Genomic DNA, 25,610 nt, shown 5'->3' on the forward strand with positions numbered 1-25,610 from the left:
GCAATCAAGAGAGTGGCCAAGATACAACTATCAGTGAGTGATGCAGGCTGTTCAACTCTAGCAGACGAATTTTTAGCAGGGCACCGTATGAGCTATTTTCTTGGCACTCAGCCAACGCGGTCTGATGAAGTGACGATGTGAGAGGGGTGAAGAGGAGGGGGGTGGAGACTGAGGGGGCGTGGCCTCACATCCATATTATCACTTGCAGAAGTCACAATGCATCTATTTCTTTTTTCAGTTTTTTTATATTGTGGCTGTTCTAGTATGATTTTGTGTGTGCAGATATCCATTTGTCCAGAAAATGATATTTTTGTGCAAATTAACAGACTAATGTTTGTAATGAACAAGTTGAAAATGTGACAAAAAACAAAACACTGATTTCAAAACAACAGCATGTCACTTAAAATGCATAAAATGGGAAAACATCATGTGTTTTGTATTCTTTATTCATTTCCCTTTCAGAAAATATATACTTTTATGGGTCTTTCTCCAATAACAAAGAGCACAGAATTTTTTGAAAATTTATACCCGTTTTTTGTGAAAAAAACCTGGCAAATAGATTTCACTTAAATCTTATTTTCCTGGCAGCGAAAGGGTTAACCAGCTAAAGCACAGATTGCAATAAGTTTGGTTTTTTTAACCAGCTAAAGCACAGACTGCAATAGGGTGTTTTTTTAACCAGCTAAAGCACAGATTGCAATAAGTTTGGTTTTTTTTTTTAACCAGCTAAAGCACAGATTGCAATAGGTTTTTTTTTAACCAGCTAAAGCACAGACTGCAATAAGTTGTTGTTTTTTTAACCAGCTAAAGCACAGACTGCAATAAGTTGTTGTTTTTAACCAGCTAAAGCACAGATTGCAATCACCAAAACCAGTGTGAGAAACAAACAGCAAAAAGAGGAAACATGTTAAGATAAACAAACTGTTGAAGCAAGGGTATGACTATTAGCAGATCACAGAATACAACCAGCAGTGGAACATTGTAACAGCTTGGTTTTAAACATGCACGCACACATGCACACATTTACACATGTATACACACAGACAAACAGACACACACACACACAGTCACACACACACACACACATTCAAATTCACAACATAACACACATATCTATACCTAATTGAAAAAAAACACACACACACATATTCATGCACAGACCTCATGCACCAGCCATCGGTTCCATGAGTACATGCACACAAGTCACACACCTGTGGCCACTTGAACAGTTGTGCTTTACAAACATGATTTCTAATAAATTCTATACTTCCAGTTGAAAGAAGAAATTTCATCCATGAATGACACAGCCTTATTAGCCAACCGAATACCATAGATATGATGAAAACATTACTTCAATATATAACAAATGTTCAACACAAAAAAAAAAACACAAAAAAAACAAGTGTAAATGCAAACTAAAAACAACAAATAAAAAAAACATGGACTTGAGAAAACAAACTTCAGGTCAAATTCACATCAAAGAGAGAAAAAATCAGCACATCACTGTGACAGTGTGACACAGCTTGACAGCTTTAATCACATTACATCACACGGGGATGACAAACTTGAAACACACCATCTACGTCACCTTCAACCCACTCAGGATAAAAACTTTTAAACAGATCCCTAATGGCATTTCCATTCTCTAATGGCATTTCCGATGATATTCCTAATGATATTCCCAATCCCTAGTGACATTCCCATTCCCTAATGACATTCCTAATGACATTTCCTAATAACATTCCCCAGTCCTTACTGACATCCATAATTACATCTCCAAGTTGAATGTGGGACCATTCAGATGACAAACAATCAATATACTATAATGCACTTACCAAAATACCCAATAATCCCACCACAACAAACATAACAGACAGAAAGGATGGTCCTCTCACTGACTGAGAAATTCCCTTTCATTTCAAATGACCTGTCATCCTAAGTAAGTAATATAATATGGAAAATTAATCGGCATGTCGGCCGGTCAATGCTCCTCCCAACCACAAACTGCACAACTGTCCAGCAATGTTGTATAATAAATTATTATAAAAAAAAAAAAAAAACACCACCTCACAATCAATATCTAAACCAAATGACAAAAAAACAACAACTAAGTATGGTCCCAAAGTATGCACACACACACACACTTTTCAACAACGGCATCACAAAGTACCAGACACACAAACTCCCACCCCCTCAAAAAAAAAATCATATTGTTACTCAACATGATCAAAACAAACACCAATTTCAAAAAATACCACATCACTCTTAAAAAAAAAAAAAAAAAAAAAAAGAAATTAAAAAAAAAAAGAGAACATAACAGTAACGCTATACTGGGTTTCATAAATCGTCATCCTTCACATCTCCCTCTTGCATCTCTCCCGTCTCTTCAAGAGAGTCTGACGAGGCGGCCATGTCAAACTCCTCGATGTCAGCAGGGTCGTACCTCGGCAGCTCTGACATCATCTGCTCCGGAAACAGCCAGGGCTTGTACTCGGGTCGATTCTTCTGCTTCCAGGTGCCGTAGTTCTTGGCGGCCTTGTAGATGCGGTTGATGACCTTGGGCGCCATGATTCGGGTCAGCTTGTTGATGGCCCAGGCGGGGAGGTTGCCTGAGAAACAGAGGTTGCTGTGTAAAGTGGACATACAGTCTGTAGAGAAGTGCCACACCACAGTGCCTGAGAAACAGAGGTTGCTGTGTAAAGTGGACACACAGTCTGTAGAGAAGTGTCACACCACAGTGCCTGAGAAATGGAGGTTGCTGTGTAAAGTGGACGTACAGTCTGTAGAGAAGTACCACAATGCCTGAGAAACAGAGGTTGCTGTGTAAAGTGGACGTACAGTCTGTAGAGAAGTGTCACACCACAATGCCTGAGAAACAGAGGTTGCTGTGTAAAGTGGACATACAGTCTGTAGAGAAGTGTCACACCACAGTGCCTGAGAAACATAGGTTGCTGTGTAAAGTGGACGTACAGTCTGTAGAGAAGTGCCACAATGCCTGAGAAACAGAGGTTGCTGTGTAAAGTGGACGTACAGTCTGTAGAGAAGTGTCACAATGCCTGAGAAACAGAGGTGGTTGTGTAAAGTGGACATACAGTCTGTAGAGAAGTGTCACAATGCCTGAGAAACAGAGGTTGCTGTGTAAAGTGGACATACAGTCTGTAGAGAAGTGTCACACCACAGTGCCTGAGAAACAGAGGTTGCTGTGTAAAGTGGACGTACAGTCTGTAGAGAAGTGTCACAATGCCTGAGAAACAGAGGTGGTTGTGTAAAGTGGACGTACAGTCTGTAGAGAAGTGTCACAATGCCTGAGAAACAGAGGTTGCTGTGTAAAGTGGACATACAGTCTGTAGAGAAGTGTCACACCACAGTGCCTGAGAAACAGAGGTTGCTGTGTAAAGTGGACGTACAGTCTGTAGAGAAGTGTCACAATGCCTGAGAAACAGAGGTGGTTGTGTAAAGTGGACATACAGTCTGTAGAGAAGTGTCACAATGCCTGAGAAACAGAGGTTGCTGTGTAAAGTGGACATACAGTCTGTAGAGAAGTGCCACACCACAATGCCTGAGAAATGGAGGTTGCTGTGTAAGGTGGACGTACAGTCTGTAGAGAAGTACCACAATGCCTGAGAAACAGAGGTTGCTGTGTAAAGTGGACACACAGTCTGTAGAGAAGTGTCACACCACAATGCCTGAGAAATGGAGGTTGCTGTGTAAAGTGGACATACAGTCTGTAGAGAAGTGCCACACCACAGTGCCTGAGAAATGGAGGTTGCTGTGTAAAGTGGACATACAGTCTGCACAGAAATGCCACACCACAGTGCCTGAGAAACAGAGGTTGCTGTGTAAGGTGGACATACAGTCTGTAGAGAAGTGCCACACCACAATGCCTGAGAAACAGAGGTTGCTGTGTAAGGTGGACGTACAGTCTGTAGAGAAGTACCACAATGCCTGAGAAACAGAGGTTGCTGTGTAAAGTGGACACACAGTCTGTAGAGAAGTGTCACACCACAGTGCCTGAGAAACAGAGGTTGCTGTGTAAAGTGGACATACAGTCTGTAGAGAAGTGTCACACCACAATGCCTGAGAAACAGAGGTTGCTGTGTAAAGTGGACGTACAGTCTGCAGAGAAATGCCACACCACAGTGCCTGAGAAACAGAGGTTGCTGTGTAAAGTGGACATACAGTCTGTAGAGAAGTGTCACACCACAATGCCTGAGAAACAGAGGTTGCTGTGTAAAGTGGACATACAGTCTGCAGAGAAGTGCCACACCACAGTGCCTGAGAAATGGAGGTTGCTGTGTAAAGTGGACACACAGTCTGTAGAGAAGTGCCACAAAAGGCAGGGTGCGTAGCCCGCTTTCATGGTGGACTTTTCATCGCTCACAGAGCAAGAAGTAGGTCATATGATGACATGCACAGCTCACCACCATACTGGGTTCTCTGGGTGTGCACTGCTTTTGTTCAGACAACTTTTCAGCAGAGTTTATAAATGGATCAGTTCAAATACGTAATGGCAGATACATGACAAGTAAACACAGAAGACAAAAGCAAATAATGGGTGTAATTACGAGCCTATAAAACCAAAAATGGCTTGTAAACTTGCAAAAACAGTCACCGAATATGTTCAAAATTATTTCATCAGAGCTGCAATTTCCACGGCAAAATTTTTGCCTTTCGGTGACCTGGAAAAAAAGGAAATGGAGATGTGCATGCACACACGGTTCTCTCTAAAAATAGCCAGGGAACCCCAATGAAAAACCGATGAAAGCAGGCCTGCACACCTTCCCTAATGCCTGATAAACAGAGACTGCTGTGTGAAGTGGACATGCAGTCTGCAGAATAATGGCACATGGATGAACAGTCAGCAGAGTAATGGCACAATGCATGAGAGACACAGGTTGTTGTGTAAAGTGTTGTTGAGTTGAGAAGTGCCACAATGCAGGCCTTGACAGGCCTGATGAACACAAATGTACCTTTCAATGCACCAACACACACACACACACACACACACACACACACAGAGACTGACACCTACACAGACACAGACACACACGCGCACACACACAACACACACTCACAGACGCACATACAGACACGTGCGCACACACACACACAGATGCACACAAAGACGCACGCACACACACACACACACACACACACACACATGCAAACCTGAGACTGGGTGATTACAGACTTTTGTTAACACACATGAGTCTATAAATAACATAAGTTTCCAGCCTCAATTACCCTTACCCACACACCCCCCCAAAAAAAAAACCACACCCCCACACACACACGCGCGCACACGCACACACACATGCACACACACACACACGCACACACACATATACATATAATCAAGAGCTAGCTCTGACAAAGCAACGAATTACATGTGGCTTTGTTCCTGTGAAGTGAGAGACAGACACAAAAAAAAAGGGAGGGAGAGACAGAGAGAGAGAGAGAGAGACAAAAACAGCAGTCAAGACACCAGGCTGTGGGTTCAGTTGGTGACAGGCGACTGATTGATATCTTGCCTGAGCACTCCCCTCGCTCCCCAGATCCCCACAAAGAAACACAACTCACCTTTGGGGTCTGACTGGGTGACGTAGGTGAGCTGACAGCTGTGGTCGTTAATGTGGCGGATCAGGTAACCTGTCAGGAAGGAGATGCCTCGAATCATCCCCTTCTTCACCGGCCGCTTCTGCCAATATAAAAAAAAGGCAAATGTGTGTCTGTCAATGGAGTCTTCCCTACCACACACAAAAGGTTAACTCTCTCCATACGAATGGCGAAAGAGACGACGTTAACAGCGTTTCACCCCAATTACCATCATCAAAACATTGCAAGTGGAAGGCTCTTATACTGAAGAGGTGAATGTTGACAAAGAATACCACAATTCTGACGACGGAAGCTTAAGGTTGGGTCATTCAGACACCCACTGGACATCCGAGGGGTCTGTGTAGAGGAGAAGAGAGGACTGGCCGTACTGAGTGAGTTAAGTACGTCTCCATCAATGGAGTCATTTCTGCCGACACAAAACTTCAGGCTGAACAGCCTCTCACGTCAATGGAGTGAAAAGGCTGATGCAATAAACAGATCGTATGTAAAAGAAGATGTCTGAGTGCTTGATCAGTGTGTGAGCGTTCAAGGGTTATTTATTGTTCTGGTGTGTGTGAATAAGTGTCAGTGTGTCACGTCAATGGGGTCAAAGGGTGATGCAATAAATAGGTCATATGAAAGAAGGCTGGGTGCTTGATCAGTGTTCGATCATGTGAGTGCATGTATTTTTTTATGATGAGTGTGAATGTGAGCGTGTTGCATATGTTGCATATATTTATCCCACGCTTCAAAGTCTGTTGAACAGTCTCACAGAAATAAGACTAAGAGGCAGAGCTTTTTGTTGTCATCCTTGTTGTTTTCTGATTTTTTCGCTTTTTTGTTTTGTTTTGTTTTGTTTCGCTGTGAGTGTGTGTGTGTGTGTGTCTGTTGTTTTGCTCTGTGTGTGTGTGTGTGTGTGTGTGTGTGTGTGTGTGTGTGTGTGTGTGTGTGTGTCTGTTGTTTTGCTGTGTGTGTGTGTGTGTGTGTGTGTGTGTGTGTGTGTGTGTGTGTGTGTGTGTGTGTGTGTGTGTCTGTGTCTGTGTGTGTGTCACTGTCTGTGTCACTGTCTGTGTGTCTGTGTGTGTGTGTGTGTGTTGTTTTGCTCTGTCTGTGTGTGTGTGTGTTTGTGTGTGTGCGAGTGTCTGTGTGTGTGTGTGTGTGTGTGTGTGTGTGTCACTGTCTGTGTGTGCGTGTGTGTGTGTGTGTCTGTGTGTGTGTGTGTCTGTGTGTGTGTCTGTGTTTGTGTCTGTGTGTGTTGTTTTGCTGTGTGTCTGTGTGTTAGGTTTTTTGTTGTTGTTGTTGTTTTTTTGTGGGGGTGGTTTGGTTGATATGTTGTTGTTTTTTTATACTGTGTGTGTTCCAAATACATAAGGTGTTTTCACACACACACACACACACACACACACACATTCAAATATACAACATAACACACATATATCCATATTTAAAAGCAAACACACACACATATTCATGCATAGAGACCATGCTACTGCCACTAATTCTATGAGTACACACACACACACACACACACACACACACACACACACACACACACACACCCCTCCAGCACCTAAAGTGCCCATCCTACCCTCCCATCCCCACCCCCACCCCCACACACCAACCCATTTTTTCCCCGCCCTGTCCCCAGTTGACAATTCTGAAGCAAGAGCCAGCCAAGCAAGCTGCTGCCTGCCTGCTGTTCTGTGGAGACCACGAACAGGACTGTACACATACCTCCACCCCACTTCCTGTCACAGCTGTCACTGCACTACAAGGGGAGGGAGAAAGAGGGGGAGAGAGAGAGACACACACACACACACACACACACACACAAACACACACACATGCACACTCACACACACACACACACACACACACACACACAAACACACACACAGACATACACACACAACACATGCACACTTATCCATAAACACATACACACACACACATGGACGGACGCACGCAAGCACGCACGCACGCACGCACAAGAACAATGCATGCAAATGAGCACATACATGGGCACAGCTATTTCCCCCACCACCACCTCACTCTCAACTGCACACCCGTACCCACACTTCTTTTCACTAAACACTGCCATTCACAGCTGCATACCTGTACAGAGAACTCCCACTCACTCACTCACTCCCTCTCCCTCTAAGATTCACCCTGATCAAAATTAATAAGTCATAACAAAAACAAAAAAAATGTCATAACAACATACAGGTTTCTGATACTCACAGTATGAATGACAGAGTGATTGAAGATGATTTTCTCATTGCCTCTCTATATATCTCTCTCCGCCCCCCCCTCCCCCCCTCCACACACACACACACACACACACCCCTCTCTCTCTCTCTTTCTAAGATTCATCCCGATAAAAACTAAATAAGTCATAACAAAAACATTAATGAGTCATAACAACATAGACTGGTTTCCAATACTCAAAGCATCATTGACAGAAAGGTTGAACATGATTTTCTAGTTGCCACTCTCCCCCCCCCCCTCCCCCCACACACATACCCCCCCACCAACCCTCTCTCTCTCTCTCTCAGATTCATCCTGATAAACAATAATGTCACAACAACAAAAATTATAAGTCATAAAAACATACACAAGTTTGCAATACTCACAGCATGATTGACGGAGTGATTGAAAATGACCTTCTCGTTGCCCGTGTCTAACCAGGACCGCTGCGTGACAAAATCTCGGTTCTTCAAGGGGGGTGGACATTTGACTGTGGAAGAGACAAAAAAACATATTAATAATGAACCTCCAATATTCCTCAGATGGGGGTTTTCATTCTTGGGCAGCAATGTGTAATTGAATATGTTGTTCGTCCGTCAGCACAACAAGGACCATTTCAGTCATCCTGGGGATGGGGTTGTTGTGGTCAGTGTAAGCACAGATGGCTGGTTAGTAACCACATATCATGATCTACAGACAGGCTCTTTTGTGTGTGTACAGCTGTTTTTACTTTACTTACTTTTTACTGGCAAACTGATTTATACAGCCTCAGTCTGTGCTTGTTATTATTGTTGTTTGGGGGAAACTGTGTTTGTTTTGCAGCCATGGTCTATTAATCTAATGTTGTTGGTGCTATAACTGTTGGAAAGAGACGGGTGTATTTGTTTTGCAGCCATAGCCCATTGTTGTTGTTGTTCTAACTGGGGGTGATAGAGGGGTGCATGCAGGGAATGTCCATGTTCCAATAAGCCAAATACACACACATGGATTTCAGGATCCTTGCTGCAAGTATCACAGCTAACATGCATGCTTGCAGTTTGGTCAATACATTCTCATGGAGGGGTAAGAAGTCCCCACACGTTAATATTGATCTGGAAGGCTGCAAAAAAGAAAGAAAAGAAGAAGAAACTTTCCATCATTCCCCCAACATGAACTGGTGAAGTCACACCACAGATCCTACAGAGCAGTGTGCTGACAGGGCACCACTGTGACTGACCATCCAGCTGTCCCTTATCTCTCTGACCATCCAGCTGTCCCTTATCTCTCTGACCTCATCAGTGCTTACACCCCCTCAACAACTCTCTGCTCTTCCTCCGACTGCTACCTGCTGAAAATTCCTCTGTCAGTACAAGAAACTATGGTGAATGCTCTTTCCTCTTTGCTGATCCTCATATCTGGGGGGTGGGGGGGGGGGGAAACAAAAAAAAACTTTCACATCATATCCGTTCATCTGACCCCATCTCTACCTTTCGGTCTCAACTAAAAACTTATCTTTTCAAAACTTACATGTAAGCACTCTGGGTTTTCTGGTTTTCTACTTCAACCCTACCCCATACCTGCCAACTTACTTTGCATGTATAAGGAATAAGACGGGGTGTGGGGGGTGCAGGGAGGGGGTGCAGGGGGTGGGGGTGAGAGAGGGAGAGAAGACAGAGAGTGGTCATGAGGGGTTCATGTAATTTGTGACTTTTTCTTTCATGTAAAGCCCCATGAGCTCTTAGAGAGAAAGAAAGCTGTACAAATGTATAATTATGAAAGAGCGCTAGACAAATGTATATCAATATCATGATTATGATTATCATTATTCATTATTATCCCCACTACCAAATGATGACAATTTAATCTCTCACTGAAATGTCTGTTCCACTGTCACAGGAGGTAACTGGATGCTGGATGGCTGCTGTAATATTTGATCTCATTGCCCATCAGTCATATCAACCTCAGAGACACAAAGTCTGACAGTACTCAAACTCCAACTTATTCCAACCAAATCTAGTCACTTACAATCCCACTGGAGACAGTCATCCCCAAACCATTGTACTACTGATTTCTTATTTTGAACTCATCATAATATCATACCTAAAGGCTCCCTCCCAACCACACTCTCTCTCTGTGACTATTCTTTCTTTTCTCTTTCTGATGCGCTACTTTCCGAAGAAAAAATAAAAGGCTTGAAACCCAAAGCAATGCAAAGACACAAGGACCAACCCTTGCACACTCATGCTTCTGCTGATGCATACAAAAACATGTGCATGCACACATGCACGCAGGCACACACACAAACCATCAAATATCACTTTTAATGGAATGATGTTAAACTGAAGAATGAACACATACTCACTCACATCAAGCTCTCACATTCAAGCATGCCCCCCCCCCCCCACCCCCCACAAGCCTCCCCCCCCACTCCACACACACACACACACACACTGCCTCTAGTGTCAGAAGCAAACTAAAGTAATCAAAACATTTTTTTTTTAAACATAAATAAAAATAATAATAAGACAGAAACCCAATGTGCTGCAATGAGAGGAACCAACATACAGACAGAGAGCGACATTTTCTCCAAAGGCCTGTCGTGACTGAACAACTAACAGCAGCACACTCAAAGCACACACACCAAGTCCACATCAGTCCTTGGGTTGGGTTTCACATAATCACCTTTTTTTTTTGTGGGGGGGGGGGGGGGGGGGGGCTTGGGTGTTTTTTTTCCATTTTCTCTGTGTGTGTGTGTGTGTGTTGGGGTTGTTTCTCTTTTGTTTGCTTTTGATTTTTTTTTTCTTTTTTCTTTTTCTATCTCTTCCTCACACATTTTCCCCAGGGTATCCCCACTTGCCCCACTCACTCCCACCTCACAGAAATGTTCAACCTCTGCCACATGATGGACCCAAATCTCTCCACCATGCTCTGAGCTGCAGTCCTCGCCCTAAGTCACAATCACCAGTCACAGGTGATGCATGCCACACAATGAAACAGTCATCGCTGTTCTTCCCATCCAAAATCCATTCATAATTCATCCATTCTCTCTCTGCCACCCACAACACTCCCAACCCATCCCCCCTATTTCCACTCCCCGCACGCCCCCTCCGCCCCCCTCACACTCACCCGTCCCCGCGACATGATTACCCTGAGGGCAGGATCAATACAGCTTGCACACGTTTTTCTGCTTCACCGTGCACCTTGCTGCATAAACATCTTGTCATTTTCCACATCGACAACCCGGCAACCACCCTGACCCACATTATAAAACAAACTGCAATTTTTCTCCAAACAGTGTCTTCATTCTAACTGGGCTTCAATAAAATGTAAAATAAATACATGATGATATGATTCTTTTCTTTCATACAACCTCCCTCTTGCCCCTCCACCCAACAGAATTATGTTTATTACCTGAGGAAATATAGAATACCATCCATTCAAAAGTGGGCATGACAGATGTCATCATCAACACTCCAGTACCAGAAGAAAGTGAAGAGCAGAAAGAAAGTGTACACTGGCTGGAACATCTGTCTCAGAGGTAGGCCACACTGTTTATGTGTGACAGTTTTCATTACCTGGATTTCAACTGTGCATTGCAAGTGTTCAATGCTGCTGCTTCTCTACAGACTTTCTACCCAACAGTACAGTGTTTCTTGAGGGAACATTTGGCAAGCTGAAAACAATGTATGTGTACCTTTTTCGTGTGTGATGTGAGAAGGGGTGATGAAAGGGTGCGAGCATGTGTAGAAATGGAGGGACAGGGGTGTATGCATGTTGGTTTGTGTGCTGCAGTTTTTTCCCTGGATTGATTAAATTTCTTTTCAAAGAAAAAAAAGATGTCAAACACTTGGGGACTAATTCAAAACTTTAAATCATGAATGTTAATGTTTCATAGAGAAATATTTAGTCTCTTTCCACTGATTAAGCATGTCAATCTATATCATTCACTTGTAACTCTAAGGATGAATGGAGCTGGTGAATTAAATAACTGAACTACCTCCCCCTCTCTCTCTCTATCCCTTTCTCTCGTTCACTTGATCTCTTATTTTCTCTCTCTCATGCTCTGGTGTATGGCTCATGACACCCAATACTAACTTTGCACAGAAGCACTGACTTTCCTTTACCCTGATGTCATTTCATCCGATACAATAGTATCTGGGCTAGAATGTGATTATAGCGATGAGTGTCTTGCCAAAGTTACATTTCCCCTCTGCTGGCCGAGAAGGCTTTCAGACAGACAGTGTTGGGATGATCCCCAAAGGCCAGTTAGTGCCCAAGGCTGCAGCACTGTGGTATTGCAATCTTGCCTCCCAGTTTGAGAGTCATACTCCTTCACAAAAGACTGAGCTGTAAAGGAATCCTGTGCTCTTAAAACAGTCTTCCCAGAATGGTAGAGAAGCAGTAATTGGGATGAAATACAAATGCTCAGCAACAAAGAAAGACTCTTCCAAGAAACAGTAGAATAACTAACTAGCCCACACAAAGGCTGTATAACCCATGGCCTGACTGGCTGCTCTCCCACACAGCAGACAACAGCACCCAGACCCAGGAAGTAGTGCTCTGGACTCCACTCCAGTGGGCTGTGACCTAACATTAACAACCCACTTGAAATGGTTCTGACAGCTATCTGTGCCTGTACCCTCTGACATTTCATGTGGGCGCTCATTGTCTGTAGTGTCACTGTCCCAGTCACACCCCATGCCTCCGGAAACCCCAATCACTGAACACTACAAGTGCCTGTGAACGGATCTGTGCCAAAGTCGAGTGGATCAGCATAACCATGGAGATGTGTCATGTGCACACTCTCTGCTCTTACTGACAAACATACAATACTCTTTTCGTCCACCATCATTAGCAGTATTATACAATATCACAGAGTCCAACTCCAAGTACCGTTGATAGGCAATGTCCTGTTTGGAATTTCATTTAATGTTCCGTCACACATACTGCTGATTACAGACCCTTAGTTAACTCATTCAGCCACTGACCCTAGCAAAGCTCTCGTGTTGAAAGGTTTCTATAATTCTACACACACACACACACACACACACACACACATAACCTGCAAGCAAAAGAAACTGACTTCTACAGTATTTCCAGCTGTGTCCACACGAGTCATTTTGGATGAAACAATGGCTGATTTCAGCGTATCTCCTATGTTTCCCTTCAGTATGGCAGCAAGCCCGCTGAGGCTGTAAACCCCCAGGGGTGAATGACAAAGTATCAATTTTCACATTTCAATGACATCATTTAAAAATAAATGAATTAGAAAGGAAGGAGAGGAAGGGGAGTTGTATAGTGAGTTTGTGGAAACAGGGTATAATTATGGAGGATGGAATCGATGATGACTTTATATATATACTGAATAACAGAATTACCATTAAACTAAAGGAAATTATTTAATGGACTTCATAAAAGGGAAGTTGTTAACTGAACAAGAGAAACAATTGATAATGAATGTAAAAAGAGGACATCAAGATTCCAAGTGGCTTTAGAGAAAGGGACACAAAGATTAGCTATTTTTATGCCTGTCTACAAGCCAAAAGACATGATGTATTAGATATCAGCACAAAGTGATGGTGCTTTTGCTTTCTTGTTGGTTTTCTTGCTTTTGTTGCTTCTGTATGCATCCTGTAAGTTAAGTCAGATAGCTCAAGTTTACATTCAACACATGTTGTTTGTGTAACTGATACTGGTGGTCGTTATAAAAGCTACTGCTACTACTTTATCATTGCTGACTTAATGCTGTCAATATTCTCACACTTTGTACCTACTACTAGTACTAGCTATCCTTAGAAGTTATCAACCTTTATCACAAGGACTCCGGTAAGAAAAGGCATGATTCAACATGGTCAAAATCAGCATATCTTGCTGAGCTCATTGACTGTCCACCACCTGTTGACTTAAGGGATCAACTCGCGCTGTGCTCATAGCAGTAGTTCCAATCACTCCTTGCAGTAATGGTATTATCAGTATTACTGTATTGTCCGGACTGATACACGGCAGTGCTATCAGCAACACATGGACAATGGGTAATGATTTGTTCACAGTTGTTCTGACAGTATAGCAGCCAAAAGCTGAAGCGTGTCTATAATCAGTGCAACTCAGTTTAAGCATCATATATAGGTATCCAGTAATAGCATTCTACTGTATAGCAGAAGGATAACAAATGTAAATGATTTTATCATATCTTCAAGTATATAATACAATAAAAGATTAAAATACAATACAATACAATACAATAAAATACCTCTATTTTTTTGTTGAGCTTCATATTATCATATGGGTATCCATCAATGGCATTATACCAATATTCATGTATCTAAAGTCTAATATCATCAACTTGTGTGAACAGACATGAAGTAAATTAACCAACAACAACAAAAACAAAAACAAAATAGCTACCTAACTTTTGACAGCCTGCTAAATAAGTTTAGAAAAACCTTGAGAAACACCTTTTTTTAAAGTTTCATGTATCAACACAATAACACGATCTCTCCACCTTCCTTTTCAGGTTTTGCAAGCATGTACATGTGTAATGGAATAACGTAAATACTATCATCACCGTAACATCTTCATTTTTTAGATTCCAAGTTTCCATGCTGTTTCACTATATGGAAAGTACAGGTAAAAGAAAGGGCAAAATCATTTCACTTGACAAAAGAAGCTTTCTCAAAGTGGCATATGGCGAACTGGTGACAGTGATGAATCTATTCCAAATGACGTCATTACTGGAAAGACAACCACAGGACAATGAGACCCACACCAACAGCCCTCCAATGTAACAATCAATCAATCACACGCCTAGCCTCCCTGGCTCCTGACAAGTCTCACTCATCAAAAAGATCTCGGTTTGTCTGCAGTCGCTAGGTCACACGACCCTTCCGTGACTGTGGGCTCGTGATGACTTACGATGTTTTGTTGCTAATTTTGCTCACAATTCAGGACATAATTTCAAAGGGCTCAGGGATTCAGGAAAGAGACCATATATGTATGTGTGCGCGTGTATGTGCGTGAAGAGAGAAAGGCTAAGATACTGAAACACACATACATAGTGACACACACACTAACACACACACATACATACACACACACACACACACACACACACACACACACACACCAGGCACAATTTTCTCAAACTGAAATACCTGCCCCTCCCCTGCCCCACCACACCTTCAAATCCCATATAATGATATATATATATATATATATATATATATATATATATATATATATATATATATATATATATATATATATATATGTATGTATGTATGTATGTATGTATGTATGTATGTATATGTATATATATCTATATATCTTTTTCTAGCTCCTACCCCTATCAACACACCCCCTCCAAGAAAGTGTTTGCATGGCAAAAACTGAGGCTACAAGTGCATTTTATCATCAAAGTTTTTTTTCTTTAATTTCATACTTCTTAAAACACACAACCACAAACATGCATGTGCATACACACAAACACAGACACACACACATAAATGCTGGTTGTACAGCAATGACTCTCGAAGAAGATATGACTGTACTGTCAGTGTTAGTCACAGAAGTCAGGGTTCAGGGACAATCTTGGCTGATGTCATTAACTTGCTTGAACTCAAACTTTTATCTTTGACACAGGACAAGACAATCTTTTAATCACTGATAAAAGATTCTTCATTTTCTGGTGCTGCTTTTCTGTAACAGACAGCTAAACAATATTTCACTGATTAGATTTAATCAACACTGAGACAGCATCAAAACAATACGGAGAGAAAAAGAAGGAAAGAATGCCGAGGCACAGGCATAAGCCATACGACAACAGTCGATGGAACTTAAAAGATGACTGTATCACAGTCATTTTCATTGTTGTTCCCTTAATCTATAGTGACATGAATCGTTATCATTACCTGTATGATAACAGAAAGTGCTTGTTCTGCTGTCAGCGGCATGGTACATGGTTGTTGAACTTGTTCCCTTACATAAGTCAGAGTGATACAGGCAGTGACTGCACCGAATCAGCTCATCACTGTATACTGGGTTGTTCGGATACAGGTTGGCCAGACACAGATTCCCCATTTAATTGAACAGTAATGTCTTGGTCAACATTCAGCTTATATCAGAGATTAACATAAGCTCACAGCAAAGAGAGAACTGTATGATCAATAGCTTCTAAACTGCTACGGGAATTTGTTTACAGCTCAGTCTTTTGTGAAGGACTGTGACTCTCAAACTTGGAGGCAAGACTGCACTGACTCTTAGTGCTGCAACCTTTGGGGATCATCCTAAAGCCCTCTTGGCCGAGAGTGGGGATGTAACTTGGGCAAGACACTCTCCGCTATAATCAAATTCAAGCCAAGACAGTCGGGACAGCAGCTGCCTCCTCTGCTGTTCTGATGGTCATGGTCGGACATGACTGACTATGATACATAATGGCCAGAGACAAGTACCCCATTTAAATAAACCATCATTCAGTGACAGCAGAAGTGCTGATCTCATTCAACTTCCAAGAAAAAAAAGAAATTGAGAAAAGAAAGTAGTAAAGGAACAAAGAAAAAGAATTAGGAAGGAAGACAGAAAGGAATATAAAAAAAAAATTCAAGTCTGGAGTGTGAAGATTGTTATGCGAGTGCAGGTGTTTTGAGCATGCACTAAAAAGCCAAAGAGAAGAAAAAAAACAATAAATGAAAGAAAGGAAAAGAAAGGGAACAGAAAAAAAAGTTTTCTGTGTGAGCAGGTGCTTCTGGGGCCAGACAAAAGACTGAAGAGAAAGGAAAAGGGAGGGGTAGGGGGGAGGGGGGCCAACAGTTACCAGGAGCCAGTTACATTGCTCAGACAGAAGAGCCTAGTATGGTCATAACCCGCTACTGTGTGTAGTATGGAACTGACCAATGGCGTAGTTCGGTCAACGTAGGCATTTAGTCACATGTAACTGTCAAACAGTTAGAACCAAGCAATGTAACTGGCACCAGGAGAGGGAATGGGACAAGGGAATCCACTTGGGTAATATTTCTTACAACATGGGCCAGTGACCATTCATTTTCCTCTCTAATCCATGGTCACAAGGCTTCAATGCCAACCTGAACACACACACACACACACACACACACTGTTCTGGCTGTTGAGGGCCAGAGCAGGTCCAGCCTGTGTTTCCTGTCCACTGCACACAGGCTTTAATGAAAAACAAGCAGCCTGCTACACATCACTTTCTTCTTCCCGGCCTGCAGTCAGGGGATTAACTCCCTTATGTGCACTTATTCACACAACAACAAGTGGACTTCTGTACATACATGTGTAAAGGGATAATTTTCCTACCAACATTTGGGCAGCCTTGTAGACAGGGCTTTTTTTTTTCTTTTATGACAATCCACTGTATGCTGACACCGGTTTAATGTGTTCAAACTTCTGCAGTGAATGATCAACTGAAGGGGTACACACGCTCAAGCTGGCTGTACATTGATGTCACTTGTCCCTCCCCCATTCTCCCCTCTCTTAAAACAATCAAACAATCAGGCAGCACATAGCAATCCATTGCTCTCCCCCTATGTCTATCTCTCTTAAAACTTTCATGATGAAACAAATGAAAACTTTTAAAGTTTTTTTCCTCTCATTGCTTCTCTTTACACTTTTAACACTTGAAATTTATCCATTTGATTCTGTGAATGAGTGCATGCGAGCATTTGTGCATGTGTGCCTGTGTGTGTGCATGTGTACAAGCATGAAAATGTGTGTGTACAAGTATGTATAACTATAAGACTACGTAAGAGCATGCACTGAAATTTACGGTTGAGATTAAATGTTCCCTTCCTTCTGGGAATCTCAGGCCATTTTCTTCTCTGCATAACTTTGTAACAACAAGTTCGAACAACCCTGAAACTTCACACAGGAGATATCTGAACAATCTATCCTTCACCAGTACAACATAGTCATCTACAATTTTTATCCAAAACTTGTCTAATGGAAATGTAAAGTACAAACCACTAAACTTTCACACTCATGATAAATATATCCACAGTTCTGTTGTTGTTGTTTTTTTAAGTAAATAACTTCCACACAAATTGCGAAAACAAAAAAAACAAAAAAAAGAACAAGAATTGAAGCTTTTTATACAAAACCCAAACTGGAAAGATGCACTTACTTGCATAGTAACCAATGTCATTGTTGGGGTTGATGACACATATCTCACAGCCTTCAAGCATTGTGTGGTCCCAAGTCTTGCGATACAATGGATCATGTATAACATCATACATTACTGAGGCCGGCAAATCGTCAAACTCTGTTCTGATCTGAAACATCACAAAAAAACTCACATAAAGGCCATTTATCTGGAAGTCAAACTTCACTGAACTATGCACTGGTTGCTGACCACTTATCTAATAAGGCAGGCATGGACTTTAACTGAAACTTTACCATGATACGTGCTTGATTCAATACAGGAATCATGGAAGAGAGTGAAAAAAAGGACCCTGCAATATGTTGTAACCATGGCAAGTCACTATGACAAGTCTGAAAACAAATGAAAACTGGCTGAGCTCTATCAAGCTTGTAAATTCCATTCTGCATGGTCATGACCATGTCCTTTGATTTCTCATCCCATTTACCATATCATCATAAATGGTATGTCAGGAAAACAATTCATAAAGTCTCTACCATCACACACACACACACACACACACACACACACATGTGCGCGCACACACACACACACACACACACACACTCACACACACACACACACACACACTCACACACACACACTACTTCACAAGTGTAAAACAAACACACGATTCTGTTGTGTAGACAGATTATACCACCAATCTGACATGACCTTGGCTCAGTAGAAAGTTAGATGACAGCAAAGTTTGTATGCAGCAAAGTCACACAGATCAATCCAGTGAGGAAAACTATGCTCATGGTGGGTGTATGAGGGAGGGGGCAGGAGGTGGAAGGAACTGTCTGCTATAAGGAGTATTGCATCACAGGACAGTGGGTGAGGTTGTCTGGCACATCTTTATCTACCTCTGGGAGTCACTGACATATAATGGCAGATGTCGGAAATTGAAAAAGTGAAACCTTGATGGCAGACCCTGACTGAAAGTGAAAGTTTGCTTTTAATTCAACATGTTATGGTGCCAGCAATGTTCCTATAATCCATTAAAATAAAATATGTTTTTTTTAATTTCATGATTCACTCTTGAAAAGCCAAACTGGCTCAACATAATAAACATGATGAATGGTTAAGGGCTCAAAGCAATGCAAAATAGTACATTTTTTAACGAAAAGTATGATCAGCATCACACTTAGCCTAACTAATACTTTGAAAGGAAACAGATCATGAGATGGTACAGCTTAACTAATGAATGTTGAAAAAAAATCTTTTCCTTGTGGAAACCTTTAGACAAAACTCTCTCCCTCTCTTATCTATCTATTCATCTGTCGACAGATTTATAATACACTTCTCTGCTCAGAACTCTATTCTGTAAAAAGATAACTTTTTGTTTTGTCTCTTTATATACTAACAATTTTTTTCAAATTTATGGTCATGTGAACTGTAAGAACAATCTACACAGTTTTATGTTGTTTTTAATTGTAAGAAACAATCTTAACAATCTACACAGTTTTATGTTGTTTTTAATTGTAAGAAACAATCTTCACAGATTTTTGTTTTGCTAATTTCTGAAAAAAGCTTTTCTTTTCATTCACGCTACTAATAACTGTACAATATATATCATACTAATGAAAAGTACACTTCTTTTGCAATCTGAATCTCTTCACAAAAACAAGGAAGTGAAAGTGTGTTAGAGTGGGGGGTGGGGAAGAGGGCAGGAGAAATGTATAATTTGTAAAATGAGAAAGCTATGGGTACACTATACAGTACATATATGTAAAACCCATTTCAATTTTTAAACATCTTGGTGTAGTCTGCTTGAGGCAAGTAGGGGCAGAAGGGAGGGACTGGGAGATGGACTTGTGAGAGTGCATGGTTATGATTTGTTTTATAGTTCTTCAGTTTAACTTCATGAATTATGTTAATTTCAAGCTGCAGGTTTTTATTACTTTTTTCAAGGATTTTAATGGTTATTTCAATAAAAAAAAAATTTAAAAAAAGCACTGTGGGCTCTCTCTCTCTCCCCCTCTCTCTCTCTCACACACACACACACACACACACACACAATTACACGAGTCTCTCCCTTTCCTCCCTTGCTTGGTGTGAAAGAACATGACTCAGACCCATATGCGGGAAGCAACAGATGATTGGGTTTACAGTCTAAAACTTCGCCACACAGTGCCTAAAACTGAGGTTGCTTAGCAAAAGGTTTGGTGTGTCGATCATGTCAGTGGAGCGAGTATAACTCACTACAAAGATTCAAAACTTTCGTTGAAAGAAACAACAAAGACAAATAATGCCACAAACAAACAGGGGGGTAATGTCCCACTTTAGCATCCTAAATTCCTTAAGGGTAAACAGCAACTGAAGCCAGGCACATGGCGAAACACCTACCTTGACCATGTTGAAATCTGACAAGTCGTTTGTCTTGGTCCACACCTTCGTTCTCTGTTTGTCGACTTCCAGCTTCCAGCCTTCGTTTCCATCACATACTTCTTTAAACCGTCTAAAATCTGAATCCTCTGCAACTTTGACAGTCCCCACTGGCATCGTCATTGTGAACTGGTCTGTGATATTTTAAGTTATGCTTTCCACCTCGCGTTTGCAACAGCGAGCCACGAGAGATGTCGCAATCGTAGGTGTTTGTCGTGTTCCCTGGATATCGACTCCGTCAGTCGCTAGCCTATTGAAAATCAGCCACGCCGAGACCGCAAACCGTAATGTGTGGGTTTACGACACATTCTTTTGAGGGAGAAAAGTTCTGATTACATTCAGTCTCTCTTTGAAATAAAGATAGCAATATAAATAGATGTTTTAGTGAAATGGCGGTAAATTTGGTTATATCCGTTTCAAACGGTCAAATGTTTAACGACTTACACCCACGTTAATCTCCGGTCTCTCAACTTTGACCTCATGTCACTCCTTCAATGTTTTTCCGCAGTTCTTGTGCAAAGGTCAATAACTGGAAAACCGTAGAAGGAAGGGGGCGGGGATTAGCTGAGCTATAAATAGATTATATCCCACTGCTCAGTGGGGTATCTCCATGGTCATATACATTATAGAGATGTTTTTTTTTTGGGGGGGGGGGGGGGGGGGGGTTATCTCTCAGTGGGTGTCTCACAGACAATGTTTTATTTCAAACCTATTGATGAATGTCAGATTCAGCTGGCTGATGGTGTGGCCGGGTTCGAATCCCGCTCTCGCCCTTTCTCCCAAGTTTGACTGGAAAATCAAACTGTGTCTAGTCTTTCGGATGAGACGATAAACCGAAGTCCCGGCGTGTGCAGCACGCACTTGGCGCTGACTAAAAAGAACCCATGGCAAGGAAAGTGTTAGTCCTCTGGCAAAATTATGTTAAAAGAAATCCGCTCTGATAGGTACACAAATATATGAGCATGCACTCAAGGCCTGACAAGTGCGCTGGGTTATGCCGCTGTCACAGTCAGGCATATCTGCCTAGCACTGGCAGATGTGGTGTTGACGGAGTGTACTGATGGATTTGTCCGAACGCTGTGACGCCTCCTTAAGAAACTGAAACTGAAACTCAGCTGGTGCAAACATTGCAAAATTCGATTATTTAGATAAAATACACAGTCGTGTGATTTTGATCTTATTTCAAGCCCGACTGAGGCTCACCAGGTCAGGCAAACAGTTGACTTTGATTACACTTATTTCTACCCACAGAGAAAGATTTTGTTGAAACATGCCAGCTGTTATCACGGGGGCGGGGGGGGGGGGGGGGGGGGGGGGGTGGAGTTTAAACAGAGCTTTCTGCGATCGAGTCTTTTTGACCCGCACTCAAAACTCTGAACTTTTAGACTTGTTTCAAGTAACTTGAAAAAAAAGGTCACAGCCTGGACACATTTTACGTGAATTTCAATGATTTCTACTGAGTTATTTTTCCTTCTAATTTTCACGCTGTTTGTACAGTTGCTACGGCGGGTGGGAAATCTAATGTTATGCCCCAGCCCTTCCCTCTAGGAAGTGTCAATTTCAAGGAGTTGTCAAAGCTTGTGGCCTCAGTGATCCATATGCGTTCACCACAACACCATGCAACTGGTTACGGTCAATACATCTTCTTCTCTGGCAGTTTACATTCATGATAGTTTGAAGCACGCCAGACCAGGAACATGTAACTTTTGTTTGTCAACATCTGTCGATTACTTTAAATAGTTTCAAGCGAGAATATCAGACTATTCCTCCTGTCACAATTACCTTCAGACAAGATCACCAGCAAAACTGTGGTAACTCGACAGCCGATCAAATCATAGACACTAATCTCAGAAACAGCTGTCTTAAGGGACACAACTAGTCTGGCGACGCAGTTCCTTGTTTATTCATGTGATGATAAGTTGTCTCCCATGAATTATTTATTCACCATCAAACCTTTTCAGTTTCATTGACTTGGCTTCGTTTCCTCTCTCTCTCTCTCTCTCTCTCTCTCTCTCTCTCTCTCTCTCTCTCTCTCTCTCTCTCTCTCTCTCTCTCTCTCTCTCTCTCTCTCTCTCTATTTTCTTCTTTCACTAAAATGTGAACCGGCCGCGTTTGTACTAGTGTTCTGACTCGGATTCAGTTCTGGACACACTGGCACACACACACACACACACACACACACACACACACACACACACACACTTTTTTTTTAACACACATATGTTTGACTATTCTCTCTCTGTCTCTGTCTCTCTGTCTCTGTCTCTGTCTCTCGGTCTCTGTGGTCTCTCTCTGTCTCTGTCTCTCTGTCTCTAGTCTATGTCTTTGTCTCTGTCTGTCTCTCTCTCTCTTTCTCTCACTCTCTCTCTCTCTCTCTCTCTGTCTCTCTCTCTCATGATGACTCTGTAGGCCTGACTACTAAGCGCCTTGAGTTTCGCTGCTGGTCAGGCATCTGGTTAGCAGATGTGGTGTAATAATCTCGATGTTTGGAGTGGATACTAATTCTATATTTTTAACTTTGGGGGCTTCAGTTTTTGCATTGTTCGTTCCACCAAACATTGCGGCCCGACTCTTTTTTCGTTTCTTTTTCTAATCATACTTTAGAATCTCATATCAAAGTCATATGACCTTGAATTATCATATGTAGTGATGACAGTCGGTAAATGGCCAATGGACAGAGCCAGTGTTCTCGATGGTATCCCACTCCCATTCCAAAGCAATTACAGGGGAGATTGTACATATGGGTCTATAACTGTTGCTTTATGTCATGATATACCAAGAATTCTAGTTACAGTACCATATCATATGTACAATCAAAAGATGTGAAGATAAATCCTCTACATTTTCAACTGACAAAGCAACTGTTGATGCCCATTTTGCAGTCTTTGTCCCGGGATGGGGAATGGGCATTAAAATCACCAGTTATTAACTTATATATATATAAGTTATATAGATATATCGTGTCTGGGTTTGTTTGTTTTTTATTGTGTGTGCGGGAGAGGAGGGGGGGGGTGTCGTGCGAGGGGGTTACGGTGTTGGGGGTGTAAAATGTGTGCGGGATGAAATGCGTAAATCAGTCGTACCGTCGGTCCAGCTATGATATTGCATACTCACTGTGGTACAATATAAAAGTTAGGCCTAGAGCATGTTGCCATCTCATCTGACAGAACTATCATGTTCCTGGTTTTTATTACACCGAGTGTTACGGTTTCCAATAGCACATTTATCATTAGAGTACAATGAAAAGCACGGGTCACATGGTACTCTAAGCATGATTTATACAAACCCACCCCAAAATGAAACAAAAAATCTCATCTCTTTCTTTCTGCAATGTTCCCGCCACTCGATCGTATTGTATCATGTCTGTGGCGGACGAGAGTGAAGTTGTCAACCCAAGGAACTATGCATCTGATTACAGATACTCAGTGTTATCGAAAACAGCCAAAGTACGATTTAGGAGAAGGTACAGTGTCTAAGCCTTTATTCTACATTTTTGCATTTCACCCTTATACTTCCATACTAGCATACAAAAGAGAAGTGTTGAATACTTTATGTCAAGTGGTAGATCTCTCCTTACTTTGAAATCCCAGTGTGTTAAATATATAAATCACATTCAGAGTCAACACAACTGGAAACACAATGTACCAATGGCACAAAAGCTTAGTGCTAGTGTGAAAATAGTGTCTAATTCAGCCGGATGTTAGAAAACGTCATTCCAAAGATACACTGATTTTGCGTCTCAGGTGACAAACTACAAACCCTGTTGGGTCCTGCAAGTGACAAATAATTATTTATCCAGCAATCAGGGAACACGAAGGAAACAGATTATCCGGACATTTCTATTTCGTAATGATTATGTCCCTTGTTATGATAGAATGCGCTTTTCATCACACGACGCTCAGATTACGTGACCCTCAGAACAAGGAGTTGTAATTGAAGTCACTGAAGATAACTAATACGGTTTAGTGACCCGTAACTCAAGCTGAACATTGCTTCTCATTCTCTGTGTGTGTGTGTGTGTGTGTGTGTGTGTGTGTGTGTGTGTGTGTGTGTGTGTGTGTGTGTGTGTGTGTGTGTTCTTCATCGAGAAAAAAATGTTTTCGATTTCAAAATTACTCATTTTGCAAAGCAAATATCTGATTATAACTCTGCAATTAAAAAATCAATGAATCCATTAATGTTTGAACTTATTCCTAAACGATTGCACAGATTGTTTTGATGAATTAGAGGATTTTACGTTGTATTTGATCCATGAGTATTGTATTTACAGTTAGTTATTAGTTTTTTCAATGTTTATTTTGTTATTTGTTTGTAATCCTCCATACCCCAAAAAGGTCATAGGATACTGAATATTGAATCTTGGATCTTTTTATTTCGTGGGAAGGCCGCTCGTGCTTTTTAACTGGTTTGGTTTGTTATGACTCTATTGTGTGAGTTTCTATTCTATACGTTGTATGCCATTTTTTTCTGACATGCTGATAATCTGCATGTGCAACAGACCTGACCGACGTACATTCCAGGCTTCATTTACAAGATTCGTTTGACCCGATGAAAATAATTTCTAAATTCCAGTGTATGCTCTTGTCCTGATTCAGTATCCACTGTTCAAGTTCATTCGTTTTCAATGCTCCGTTCTAAAGTATTTTTCTGAATAATCCCAGCACCATTGAAAGCAGAATCTCTCAAAAGATATAAGACAGACCTGAAAATCTGCAAATTCAAATGTAATTTTTTGTTCTGGTGATCTATAGTTTTGTAGATAGTTGAATGTTCGGATACATTTTTTCTTTCTCTGTGTGTGTGTGTGTGTGTGTGTGTGTGTGTGTGTGTGTGTGTGCGTGTGTGTTATTGCTGTTGTTGTTGCTTGTTTGTTTTACGTCTAATATCACTGAGAATCAAACAGACGTTACGAAATCTAATACAAGAACAGCCGCTCACGCATACAACGTGACCATCTCGCCATACCACTACCACCTGATAAACATTAATAAGCATTTACCTTTTTTCTACTGCCTGACTTTGGGCAACAGCTAAAAGGTAAAAAAAGAAGAACAGAAAAGAAAATGTTCTGCAATTGGTTTATGTGTGCACGGCGCAATGTACTGAGGTATGTCACGTGAAATCATCTGGATCTCAAATTCATCAGAAACTGCATACATGTTGTACAATCAACTGATCTGTAGCTGAATAAAATCATTGCATGGCTATTGGCTAGGTAATGACGGGTGCAATAGCCACCAGGTGGTCAAAG

General features: G+C 41.6%; 1 protein-coding gene across 1 annotated transcript; it reads right to left on the reverse strand.

Moving 5' to 3' along the window:
* Positions 1-801: 801 nt before the first annotated feature.
* On the reverse strand, positions 802-20,624 carry LOC143284055 (START domain-containing protein 10-like). The gene is made up of 5 exons (XM_076590664.1): positions 20,321-20,624; positions 17,957-18,104; positions 8,229-8,332; positions 5,581-5,698; positions 802-2,609 (listed from the first exon to the last, which is right to left on the reverse strand). The coding sequence occupies exons 1-5, from the start codon at positions 20,480-20,482 to the stop codon at positions 2,338-2,340; spliced, it is 804 nt and encodes a 267-aa protein (XP_076446779.1). The 5' UTR covers positions 20,483-20,624; the 3' UTR covers positions 802-2,337.
* Between the last annotated feature and the right edge of the window lie 4,986 nt (positions 20,625-25,610).

This window comes from Babylonia areolata, chromosome 7 (genome assembly GCF_041734735.1).
Source record: "Babylonia areolata isolate BAREFJ2019XMU chromosome 7, ASM4173473v1, whole genome shotgun sequence".
In the NCBI taxonomy this organism is placed as follows: domain Eukaryota; kingdom Metazoa; phylum Mollusca; class Gastropoda; order Neogastropoda; family Buccinidae; genus Babylonia; species Babylonia areolata.

Bases quoted from the DNA above. Each gene is read 5' to 3' on its own strand.
- LOC143284055 (XM_076590664.1), bottom strand. From the start codon at position 20,482: ATGACGATGCCAGTGGGGACTGTCAAAGTTGCAGAGGATTCAGATTTT. The intron at 18,105-20,320 runs GTAGGTGTTTCG...GTGATGTTTCAG, and splicing joins CAGATTTCAACATGGTCAAG to ATCAGAACAGAGTTTGACGA. The intron at 2,610-5,580 runs GTGAGTTGTGTT...TCTGTTTCTCAG, and splicing joins CACCCAGTCAGACCCCAAAG to GCAACCTCCCCGCCTGGGCC.